At 42.3% G+C, this 13006-nt stretch overlaps 2 protein-coding genes across 2 annotated transcripts; one reads left to right on the forward strand and one right to left on the reverse strand.

Moving 5' to 3' along the window:
* Positions 1–8595: 8595 nt before the first annotated feature.
* Positions 8596–9816, forward strand: HETIRDRAFT_318072 (uncharacterized protein; the record flags this gene model as incomplete). Its single annotated transcript, XM_009548215.1, has 1 exon — positions 8596–9816. The coding sequence occupies one exon, from the start codon at positions 8596–8598 to the stop codon at positions 9814–9816; it is 1221 nt and encodes a 406-aa protein (XP_009546510.1).
* A 2018-nt stretch (positions 9817–11834) lies between these two features.
* On the reverse strand, positions 11835–12047 carry HETIRDRAFT_318060 (uncharacterized protein; the record flags this gene model as incomplete). Its single annotated transcript, XM_009548216.1, has 1 exon — positions 11835–12047. A coding segment is annotated over one exon (213 nt), but the record flags the coding sequence as incomplete, so codon positions are not given.
* Between the last annotated feature and the right edge of the window lie 959 nt (positions 12048–13006).

Here is a 13006-nt window from a genome sequence, read left to right on the forward strand (position 1 = left end):
TTGCCTATATTATGTCTACTTATTTAGATTACTAAGCTAATATATTAGACCTTGTGGCTTAGTGGCTTAGAGCATTTGTTCTAGGTGCTTGTATATATGAGGTTGTTGGTTCAACTTTGGCAAAAGACAAGTTTGTTATAAGGTATATTCTGTGTTTAGGTATTCAACTAGTGCTCTAGTAAAAATGACTCTATGAGAAGTTTATGAGAACTATGATGCTTGATTTATTACTTTTTTTCCGAAATCTCAAGTTATAATCAATCCTAATAATTCCTAATTTAGGAAAATTATATCTAATTAGAACAGGTTTGGGGGGGGGGGGGGGGTAAGCAAATAATCTCTAATCCTAATCATTCTTCATTATGCATAAATAGAACTAAGTAGAGTGTAATATAAGAGAGTGATTTTCCAGATGCTATAGAACAGAAATTTCTTTGGCACATTATTTAATCATGAAGGTAGGGCTTGTATTTCCCAAGTTGCCCAATACTAAGGTCAAAATGCCATCAAAAGAGTTTTATGCAAGAAAAAAAATCACTTACAAACTACAATATAATTGCTAGCTAGGAGAATGTTAGGGACAATAATCTTGGCACTGCTGTCCCTTAGATCAAATCCTTGAGCAAGAGAGTGTTCTATGATTGGAATGTAAGATGATAAGCTTAGACCAGCATATACAAAGTATATAACTTGCTAATGTCCAAATTTTTGCTGTTGTAAGATAGGTGTCTAAGATATATTATTCCTCCATAGTTAGTAACCTGCTTAAGAGGGTTAGAAGTGTCTCTATGAGTGGATCACATCACCAATGTATGAGATGAACTAAACCAGATGCACATACGATTTGATAGTGTAGTTGGAGCCACTGACTAAGACATCACTAGCTATAAGGCTGATAAGCTTTGGAGCTTAGACATCCTGCTTGGAGTTTAAACTAGATATGGTAAAGGTGGTAGGGCACAAGAAGAGAATAATGCTAGTAGTGACCATGGAGCTCAATGGCAGGATAAAAGATGAGAACATCATGATCTGAGTCCAGTGAGATATAGGGAAAGACAGAAGATTTGAGACCAATGGAGGTAAGTCATTGAGCAAGAAAAGAAGCTCCAAGTCTGTGACAACAAAGTGAGATGGATGAAGGGGACAAAGGTTTCCAATCTAGAGAGAAAAGCTTTTATAGCTAGGAGTGCAATTCAGACTGCTAGGTGAACATCTCAGTAGTGACACTATTCTACCCTACAGTGTAATCATGACCAAACCCTAACAGGTTTCATATAGATCCAGACTACAGCGTACAGCTGTATCCACTCAAAAAAAACCACATTCTCTTTAATCAGATCTTATTGCAAGATAAGCAAGAATGAACTGGCTAAGACTCAGAGAAAGTGATTAGACATAGCAGGCAAGATGGAATGGCGGTAGCATGGTGAGACAGCCACTTTAAGGTCAGCAGCAGAAGCAGGGACTAATGAACAGGCCTGATAGTTTAAAATTGAGATACTCAGAACTTACTGAGATTGTGGAGGAGTGGGCATTTCTGCTACTCACTTATTGGTCTAGAATTAAGGCCTTGAGGTTGATTGCATGTGTTTATATTTGGCTTGTTCTAGTCCTATAGAATTGAGTTGATCGCAACCCAAATGGGGAAAAGAAGGGTGAGTGACTTGAGCAAGGCATATAAATAATATGCATCAAGCCACACATTGTTCTTATTCTTGGACACAACACAAATGAAACTGTATCATGGGTTCCAAACTTCTACATTTCAAAGTTGTTAATGACAACCTTCTGTTGTCAGGCACTTTCTCTACTATTCTAAGGGTGTGGTGGAACTTAGAGGGTTAGAGATGAAACTAGCTTGAAGCTGGGGATATCATCTAGAAAAACACCCCCTTGTATTAGCTCCAGATTATATCTAATAGTGTCTAAAAATATCTAAAAGTGTTAATAACATCTAAAAGTGTCTAATTTCCTAATTAGGAGCAACACATTGTGAGCATTGGATTGGTTTCTAATTTTATGATATTAGCACTAATTCTATACTAAGAAGTCTTTAATTATAAGTAGGAAATAGTAAGTACTACTATCAGTGAGAAGATAAAGATGTGGCACATTCTATACTATTTTAGCACATTACTCTCCTTCATATATGCCTATACCATTATCTTGTAGCTCTTTTGCTGACTTTCCAGCTGCTTTTATAAAGGATATAGAAAGAGAGAAATGTGCATTGATGCCCCCAGCCACTTTGTTAGCAGCTTGGCAGCTGCCACAAGAGGCTATGAAGACCTTAGTACCTTGTCCTTGCACATAAGATCATGAAAGTTGTCATTGTTAGCCAATGCCTGCTACTAGTCATTATAGGACACAATATGTGGGTTGGGCTTAGGGATATGCTATATGCAGCCTTATAGACCTTGTCTATTAGTATAGTGGCTAATACTGTCTTGTGCAGCACACAATCATCATCACTATTGATATTACAATTTTTAGCACTATTTATATTGTTTATTGCCTTGTTATACAGAAGATGCTCAAACTTGGTGTTTTCCTCTAGCTATTGGGCTGTGGAAAAGACAGTCATATTGGTATGTGGTGCCAGAATGATATATTTGCCTGCCATATAGGAGATATGTGCATTAAGCATATTAAGATCACCTCCAACAATCTTGTGCTTATTTATATATAGGCATGCCATACATATACTCTTGTCCCTACCCTCTACCTCACTAGTGGCTATTTGGAAAACCCCTCTCTCTTATTAGATCTTGATTATTCATAATCATGTTTTTGATCAAATTTGCAAATTCAGGTAGCATTGTCTATAATAGTAGAGTCCCATTGAATATTACACTCAATCATAGTTTTACACATTCTCAGTCCAAATTGTATAAGTGCCATAATTTGTTTTTATCCTATATAAAGTGTATTATTGATTTTCCATTGGTTTATTATCTTCTTAGCTGGAGTTTAAACTAAATCCTGAAAGACCTGACTTTTTGGGTATTTATTGACCTATTTATTTATAAGATAGAGGAAAGATAAATGTTAAATAAAATCAGAGATGTTGAGGTTGCCTATATTATGTCTACTTATTTAGATTACTGAGTTTATATATTAGACCTTGTGGCTTAATGGCTAGAGCATCTGTCCCGGGTGCTTACATACATGAGGTTGTTGGTTCAACTCTGGCAGAAGGCAAGTTTGTTATAAGGTATATTCTGTGTTTAGGTATTGAACTAGTGCTCTAATAGACATGACTCTATAAAAAAGCTATGAAAACACTGATGCTTGATTTATTATGATTTTTCCGAAATTTCAAGTTATAATCAATCCTAATAATTCCTAATTTAGGAAAATTATGTCTAATTAGAACAGGTTTAGAGGGGGGGTAAGCTAAAAATGTCTAATCCTAATTGTTCTTAATTATGCATAAATAGAACTAATTAGAGCTTGATACAAAGGGGTGGTTTTCCAGATGATATTGCCTACTACATCACTCTATATATATTATTTACCCTGTGCACAAACTATGTAGATTAAAGATAAGTGGACATATATCAGGTCACTACTTAAGAGAGTGTGCCTAAATATAGAACATAGGAAAGTATTATATAAGTAAGACATATGAGTGGCCAGCACATGACACTATGATTAGGTAAAAGAAAAAAGAAAAATATGAATTTGTGAGCAAGTCATAATATTACCCTACCTTTAAGGGAATTGTCCACAATCCCTCTTTAAGTCCTTTTAGCTTGCCATCTATCCAGTCAAAGAGCAGTGGCTGTCAAGGAATATTGTCAGGTATAGTCTTATAAAAACATATTTGTTGTTATAATTGTGCTTATTAGGCCCTTGCGGTGGTCTATACTGATAACAATTATCACAAATACTAGGTAGCCTCATAGCATGAGGCATACTTAAAGGTATAGGTAATATCCTTAGTCATCTACTCCCAGTGAACACCGCTGTCACTGGTCAAGTATTACAGGTTATATCATGGATGGCTGACATGGGCTTATATATACAAACTCACAGGGAATGAAGCCCCTTGTCCTCCTTGTTAGAAGGAGACAAGCATAGAACCAAGAGTAGTAGCTGTGAGAGAGTGGCAACTTACAGAATATCTAGAGGATACTTATGAGTATTCTCACACCCTTCCCAAAGTAGTATAAGAGGCCTATTGAATAGGCTAAGGATATTTAGTTTATTCTTTTTGTTCAGTATTGTCTTTAAACAATACTCCTCATCTTAGGATAGTCTTCTCACTATCCTCTATCTACAATATTATCTTCTCCTGTGCTACAAGTATTGTCAAGACCTTCATCCATTCTTCCTTGTCAAGTGACCTAGGGAAGAACCTTCCACTCTTAAGGTTATTAAATGAGCAGTTCATAACATTTGTGAAGTATCAATATGTTAAGGGGTGGAGGGATGTTTCTTGTGGAACTTATCAATATATTCTTGAGAGTTTGAGAGATTTTCAACAGGTTCCCAAGTTCTTTCCTCAATTGGGTACCCCTTCCAGTATACTAGATACTTGAGCTTTCCTCAATGCATTTTTGAATCCATAATTTCCTTAACTTTATATTCTTCAACATTGTCAATAATGTCTAGTGGGGGGGGGGGGGGGGGGGGGGGGGGGGAGCATCTGTCTTTTGGAGTGTGGATAAAGGTTTCACATATGGGTGTAGAAACATGTTAGGACTGTGTCCTAATATGTGCTTCACATGTGGACAGAGAGAAAGGTCAGGAGTTTTGCATTGGACTTAGACATTGATGACTAGGACTATAACTTGACATGTATTTAGGCACATGACTAGAGTTTAGGCACATGACTAGAGACATGGTCATAAACTATGCACATGACTCAGACTTGGACTGTCGACTCAAATTGATTGCCATTTACATGCTAATGCATAAACACTTATAATATTATGACTCATCCTTCTTTTCTTCTTTATATGGCTTACTAATGTTAATTGTGATTGGTGCCTGATGCTTATTGATGTGGACAGACATTTGATATAGTTACTATACTTAGTTATATTAAGGACTGTAGAGTTCTGATCATGATCAAGGCTTCTAGAAGTCTTAATCAAGGATGACACATCTCAATCGTTTACTGCACTTATAGTTTAGAAGCATGGACTTAATATGGATCTGGCCCTAAATAGTTTGTACTATAAATAGTTGAGATAAGCTTCTAAAAAGCTCAGCTTGTTCACTTTGTATACAACTTGATCTTTGTACTACACCTAGTGTCTGGCTACCTTTCCAGCTCATGCATTGTGAACTCTGCTAGATCCAAAGTATCATACTTAGTCTAATGAAGCACTGGACCTATCTCAAAGTCTTATTTACTCTCCTTATGCTACCACATATCACAGACTTGCTGCCTACTGAGTCCTTTCTTGGAACCCTTTGAAGTCATCTGGAAAACCACCCCTTTGTATTAAGCTCTAATTAGTTCTATTTATGCATAATTAAGAACAATTAGGATTAGACATTTTTAGCTTACCCCCCCTCTAAACCTGTTCTAATTAGACATAATTTTCCTAAATTAGGAATTATTAGGATTGATTATAACTTGAAATTTCGGAAAAATCATAATAAATCAAGCATCAGTGTTTTCATAGCTTTTTTATAGAGTCATGTCTATTAGAGCACTAGTTCAATACCTAAACACAGAATATACCTTATAACAAACTTGCCTTCTGCCAGAGTTGAACCAACAACCTCATGTATGTAAGCACCCGGGACAGATGCTCTAGCCATTAAGCCACAAGGTCTAATATATAAACTCAGTAATCTAAATAAGTAGACATAATATAGGCAACCTCAACATCTCTGATTTTATTTAACATTTATCTTTCCTCTATCTTATAAATAAATAGGTCAATAAATACCCAAAAAGTCAGGTCTTTCAGGATTTAGTTTAAACTCCAGCTAAGAAGATAATAAACCAATGGAAAATCAATAATACACTTTATATAGGATAAAAACAAATTATGGCACTTATACAATTTGGACTGAGAATGTGTAAAACTATGATTGAGTGTAATATTCAATGGGACTCTACTATTATAGACAATGCTACCTGAATTTGCAAATTTGATCAAAAACATGATTATGAATAATCAAGATCTAATAAGAGAGAGGGGTTTTCCAAATAGCCACTAGTGAGGTAGAGGGTAGGGACAAGAGTATATGTATGGCATGCCTATATATAAATAAGCACAAGATTGTTGGAGGTGATCTTAATATGCTTAATGCACATATCTCCTATATGGCAGGCAAATATATCATTCTGGCACCACATACCAATATGACTGTCTTTTCCACAGCCCAATAGCTAGAGGAAAACACCAAGTTTGAGCATCTTCTGTATAACAAGGCAATAAACAATATAAATAGTGCTAAAAATTGTAATATCAATAGTGATGATGATTGTGTGCTGCACAAGACAGTATTAGCCACTATACTAATAGACAAGGTCTATAAGGCTGCATATAGCATATCCCTAAGCCCAACCCACATATTGTGTCCTATAATGACTAGTAGCAGGCATTGGCTAACAATGACAACTTTCATGATCTTATGTGCAAGGACAAGGTACTAAGGTCTTCATAGCCTCTTGTGGCAGCTGCCAAGCTGCTAACAAAGTGGCTGGGGGCATCAATGCACATTTCTCTCTTTCTATATCCTTTATAAAAGCAGCTGGAAAGTCAGCAAAAGAGCTACAAGATAATGGTATAGGCATATATGAAGGAGAGTAATGTGCTAAAATAGTATAGAATGTGCCACATCTTTACCTTCTCACTGATAGAGCAGTAGTACTTACTATTTCCTACCAATAATTAAAGACTTCTTAGTATAGAATTAGTGCTAATATCATGAAATTAGAAACCAATCCAATGCTCACAATGTGTTGCTCCCAATTAGGAAATTAGACACTTTTAGATACTATTAACACTTTTAGATACTTTTAGACACTATTAGATATAATTCGGAGCTAATATAAGGGGGTGTTTTTCCAGATGTTAGTTGAAGTGCTTTGGCCAGTTCTTTGGTATGTCTTCTGGTTTGACATTGGTGTATTTGTCTTTACTGAGTTCCAGGCTGCACAAGTGTTTTAGGTGGCCTAGGAGTATTTTATTTGTTCCTTCTACAAGACCGTTGATCCAGGCAGAGTACGCTGCTATTACCTCATGTTTGATACCTCTTTCTTTGCAGAATGCCGCAACTTTGTTGTTCTTGAAGTGTGAGCCTCCGTCCATCATAAACATGTTGGGTTTGGTCTAGCCTGTGGTGATGGTGGCAAGTCCAGATATGGTGGTTTTTGCTATGCCATGCATTTTGTGCTTGAACCCCCAGATGCATTGCGAGTATGTGTCAAGGTACAGGCCAACTGTGTGGAAGCTGTTTGTACCTTTTGGAAGGGATAGATAATCTGCAACGAGCAATTTGAAGGGGTGACGGCAGGTGTTATGATCACGTTCTATCGGGCCTACACGGCGGTCTATACCGATACGATCATCACAAATATCACGCGGCCTCACAGGTTGAGGCGTACACCAAGGTACAGATATTAACCTTGGTCATCCACTCCCAACGGATCACCTTATCGTTGGTCGAGTATCACGGGCCTATTGTATTAGCGGGCATGGAACGCCGCCTTATAAATTACTCACACGCAGGGCATGAACCTCCTAGTCTTTCCTGGCCGGAAGGAGACCAACGGAGAAGCACAAGAGTAGTCGTTATTGAGAGAGACGACTTAGAGAATACCTACAGATACATATTCGGTATTCTCACGCCCTACTTCCTAAAGTAGTATAAAAGGCCCATAGAATAGGCTGAGGATCTTCAGTCTATTCTCTTCGTTCTCCTGTATCTTCACATACAGGAATCTTCGTTCTGGTACTGTCTTCCTACAGTACCCTTCGTTCACTGTAGTCTTCCTGCTACAGTCTTCATTGCTATAACGCAATACACTTCTGGCTCCTGTGCTACACGTACAGTCGAGACCACCGTTCCACACATCCTCCACGAGTGACCTAGGGAAGAACCTCCTACTCTTGGGGTTACCGACGAGCAGTCGTAACACTAGAATAGACTCTTCTGCCCCTACCTTGCTCGCACTAGCTTGCTGCCACACTCTCTCTCATAACCTTGCTCAGTGGGGATATAGACCCCCATTGAGAAAGCGTTACTGCACACACTCTGGAGCAAGACCTAGGCCAGGAATACCCACCCGGCACTAGACTTATCAATAACCAACTCCGTCACAACAATCGCCCTATCCGGCGCGAAGGGGACTTCTGGGTCTACGAAGACAATAACGGAACTGCCCCTCCGAATTACGATAACTGCTCATACCGAAACGGGCGTTATTACTTCACACTTGAAGACGGAACAGAAGAAGAGGATATTTGGAACGAGACAGAAGCTCAGTGGGAACTAGCCCCACAATACAGGGAACCGGCGCCGGTAATCCCCGAAGACTCGGAGCAAGAGGAAACAACCTCGGAATCAGACTCCGACTCACCAGACCAAACACCGATCAACACCCGAAACGAACCACTCGCCGAAATGTCGGGACAAGCTTCGACTTCTACAAACACCCCTTCCGCGACAGTACAACCCGGAAGAGGAAAAGTCAAACTCCCAGACAATTACACAGGCAACCGCATTGAATCCCAGAAATTCATGCTCCAATGCCTCCTTCTTTTCGCAGCAGAATCCGATCGGTACAAGACCGATCAAGACAAGATATCCCTTGTGCTCTCATGCATGAGATACGGCACGGCGGGAGCTTGGGCGGAGAACTTCCTCCTCAAATCAGTAGGAGCAGACCCACCTACCGATCTAGGCACCTGGAAGGACTTTTTAGCCAAGTTCAAATTACAGTTCAGGGAGACGGGCAAAACCGACAAAGCGCGAAGCGCACTCATGGCCTTCTCCCAAGGACGAATGACGGTTGATGAATACTCCAACCAATTCATTCTCATTGCCGCCGATGCCGACATCTCCGATAAAGAGCAGGTCCCTTACTTCCAACGCGGGTTAGACCCGCGCGTCATGGACAAAATATATGACAAGGAAGTTCAGCCAAAGGATACTATTCAGGACTGGATCAATACAGCCTGCGAAATAGATGGACGACTGCGAGCCAGAACCGCTCAAAAGGCCATCCTCGCCAACTCCACCTCCTTTCGAAGCGATTATCTGAATCGTTTCCATAACCAAATCTCTCCCCGCTACAATTCCACAAACGCCCCTCGAAGAATGAATAACCAGGTGGTAGACATGGACATCGACGCCACCAGGAAGCGTAATGCCGAAAGTCAAAAGAGAAAGTTTGACGGCAAGCAACCAAAATGTTATAACTGCGGGCGCAGGGGACATTATAGCGCTGACTGCCGATCCGCTCGTAGAGGCGTTCCACCAGTTCGAGGAAACTCGAAAAGACGCTTGGGTACGACAGGGAGAGGAAACCGCGCGGTTGATTTGGAGGGAGAAGACGACGCACCCGCTATGGGAAACCAAGCGGGAATATATCGAGGAATGGAGACAGAGGATGTTCATCGCAACAACCAGCGGGTACCACAACCTGGTCCTTCGATGGAACGTCCTCACTCTACCCCATCCGGACGACCCCAGACGAACCATGGGCAGCGCACTATGCTACCTAACGGACGACGGGGAGACGGAGGCGTCAGTCATTCTGCTCGAATCGGAGCAGTACTCGGAGAATTAGGAGAAGATGAAGCCAGAGAAGTAATCTTGGGACACGCGGAGCGTTTTTCCTGACCTCTCCCTCACCAGCGAAGGAGAGAGGTCAAGAACGACCCGAGTTTGATGCCCGCACTTGTATTCGTATCGGAGCAATGAACGACCGTATCATCACCCCCATACGCCTGAACGTGAAAGTATCAAACAGGAGTCAAAACGCTGGAGCAAAAGCAACCATCGACTCGGCCTGCGAAGGGGTTATAGTAAACGAAACTTGGGTCAAGAGACATCGTTTCCCCACCTATACACTCAACAACCCCATTCGCGTCCGGAACGTCGATGACACCATTAACAAAGCAGGTCTCATCCGATCCGCCTTGGACGTGAACCTCACCATTCGGGACATCAGTGGACGAACGCATACCGAGCGCGTCCAGATGTTTATCTCCAATCTAGGGAAAGACGACCTTATCCTGGGAACAGATTGGTTGAAATACCACGATCCCTCCATCGAATGGAGGCGACGTGAAGTGCACTTTGATCGGTGCCCCCAGAAATGCCAACAACCATATGGGTTCACTAGGGCAAGGGAAGAACCGCCATACAGTAGGCGGTTATCAGACGTGGAGCCACGGCACAAACCACGCATCAATGAGCGCGAAAAACAGCGCCTCGAACATCTCCGAAGACTATCGGAAGATGTAGGACTCCGCGATCACAGCGGAACGTTTGGTGTCCGACTACGAGCATACCTCAAAAGGAAATGGCTCCTAAAGGACATAAGGAAATACGCAGAAGAGAAACGAAAGGCACAAGACAAGCCATCTCTTTCACCAAACGAGGGAGAACCTGATCTCCCAGACAAACCCTCAGGAAAACAGGCCACCCGGGACCCAGTTATTCGGAAACTGGCCCCCGAACCGTCAGGATTTGCCAGCTTCGACCAAGACCTGGAAGACGAAATCATCGTCACCAATCTAAAGGAAAGAGTTCCCAAGGCGCATCACGAATTTTTGGACATCTTCAGCGAACGAAAGTCGCAGCGACTCCCAGAACACACTTACTGGGATCACGCCATTGACTTAAAACCAACCTTCAAACCTCAAGTGCCCAAAATCTACGCCCTGAGCCCAGAAAAACACGATGAATTAGGAAAATTCATCAAGGAACATCTGGAGAGAGGAACCATCCGTCGATCCACCTCGCAAACAGCAGCCCCATTTTTCTTTATAGGAAAAAAGGATGGAAAACTACGCCCGGTACAGGACTATCGCCACTTAAATTCGCACACCATCCCGAATGTGTGCCCCCTTCCACTAATCCAGGAACTACTGGATGTGATAAAAGGGGCCATCATTTTCAGCAAATTGGACGTGCGATGGGGATACAACAATATACGCATCAAAGAAGGAGATGAGTGGAAGGCGAGCTTCATCACTCCGTTAGGTTCTTACGAACCCACGGTGATGTTTTTCGGCCTGACCAACTCACCAGCCACCTTCCAAGCTATGATGAACATGATCTTCAGAGAGCTCATCACAGCCCGGAAGATAACCGTATATATGGACGACATCCTCGTCTTCTCCAAAACCATGGCGGAACACGTCAAAATCCTAAACCAGGTTTTCCAAATCCTACGCGACAACGATCTATATTTGAAACCCGAAAAATGCGAGTTTTACAAGGAAAAGCTCCAATACCTGGGATATACAATTTCAAAAGACCATGTCGCCATGGAGGACTCAAAGGTGGACGCAATAAAAGATTGGCCAATCCCACGAACAGTCCGCGACATTCGCTCCTTCCTGGGTCTAGGGAATTTTTACAGGCGCTTTATTGACAAGTTCTCACTCATCGCGCGCCCCCTACACGACCTCACCAAAAAGGACGAGAAATGGAACTGGACTACAAAATGCCAAGAAGCTTTCGAACGATTAAAGAAAGCTTTTATCAGTAAACCTGTCTTGAACTATCCAGATCCCATGCACCCATATCGACTAGTAACTGACGCATCACTAATCGCCTATGGAGCTACCCTTCTACAAGAAGGAAAAGATGGTGACTGGCACCCAGTCGCTTTCCTCTCTGGATCGTTTTCACCAGCAGAGCGAAATTACAACGTTCACGACCGGGAACTCTTGGCTATAATCAAAGCGTTGGAACATTGGAATCACTACCTCGAAGGCGCACGACACCCCTTCGAGATTTGGACAGATCATAAAAACCTGGAACACTTCCAAACGGCGCGATGATACGCTAGAGGTGGCTCTAAGTGCCGAGCACAACACTAAAACAACCTCTAATGCAGGGGGTGCTGGAGCTAGTTTCTGTTACACAAGGAATCGTTAGTGATGACTTTAGAAATCGACGGCGCACTTGAGAAGCAGCGAGGAGTGGAGATTATAGCGCCCGAACGGTTTCGGGACTGCACCGAACACCGACCGAACGTTCGGTCGGTCGTGTCGGCGATTCGGTCGGTAACGAGGAGGTAGTGTCGCGACCGACAACTACGTGCTTCAAGAGCCACACGGGACTCTGACAATATACGAGGAAGGACGAGGGGTACGAGCGAAGAGACGAGTACGAACGCGAACAAGGCCGAACGACGAAGATGACAAGTTTTCGGGAGTCGATGAAGACGATTTCGATGGTTGAGACGAGTGCGAATGAGCTCTGAACTGTGGGGTGCGAAAGCTGGTTTATTCCAGAGTTGTATGTAGGTTTTTATAGTAAACAGCGCCCCTAAGTAAAATATCGAACCTGAAATGAGAGTAGATGTCGAATGGGCGCCAAGCCTTAGCGATCAGAGAAGATAAGGAGGTAGGTGAGATGTCCATATGGGTTCCGAAGGTGATAAGGTAAAAGGTAATCAGTGATGTCGAAATCCCGAACGTTCGGGATCCGTCGCCCGAGTGTAGGTAGCAGGAACAGGCGTTGGAGAACCAATGAAAAATAAAGAAGAGGTATCGTACGACCAGGGTGGCCAAGCAATGGTGTAAGATCGTGTTTGACCGACCATGCGGAAGTCGGGACGATAAGCGATAAGGACCGACCGACTCACGGAGGACATCGGCCGATACGGAATACTGGCTCCGATCTCGTACACACCTATCGTAACCCTCCTGTGCGGTCATGGTAAGTACGTGAAGTGTGGGCGAACTGACCCAAGTGCTGCCGAATCGTCCTTCGGTGGCTTGTCGTCGGTCGGGTAGGGACCGACCGTGTTCGGTAAAAGTCGGCGACTTCGGTACTTGTCTAGCACTGTTCG

This window comes from Heterobasidion irregulare, assembly GCF_000320585.1.
Source record: "Heterobasidion irregulare TC 32-1 unplaced genomic scaffold scaffold_05, whole genome shotgun sequence".
Classification (NCBI taxonomy): domain Eukaryota; kingdom Fungi; phylum Basidiomycota; class Agaricomycetes; order Russulales; family Bondarzewiaceae; genus Heterobasidion; species Heterobasidion irregulare.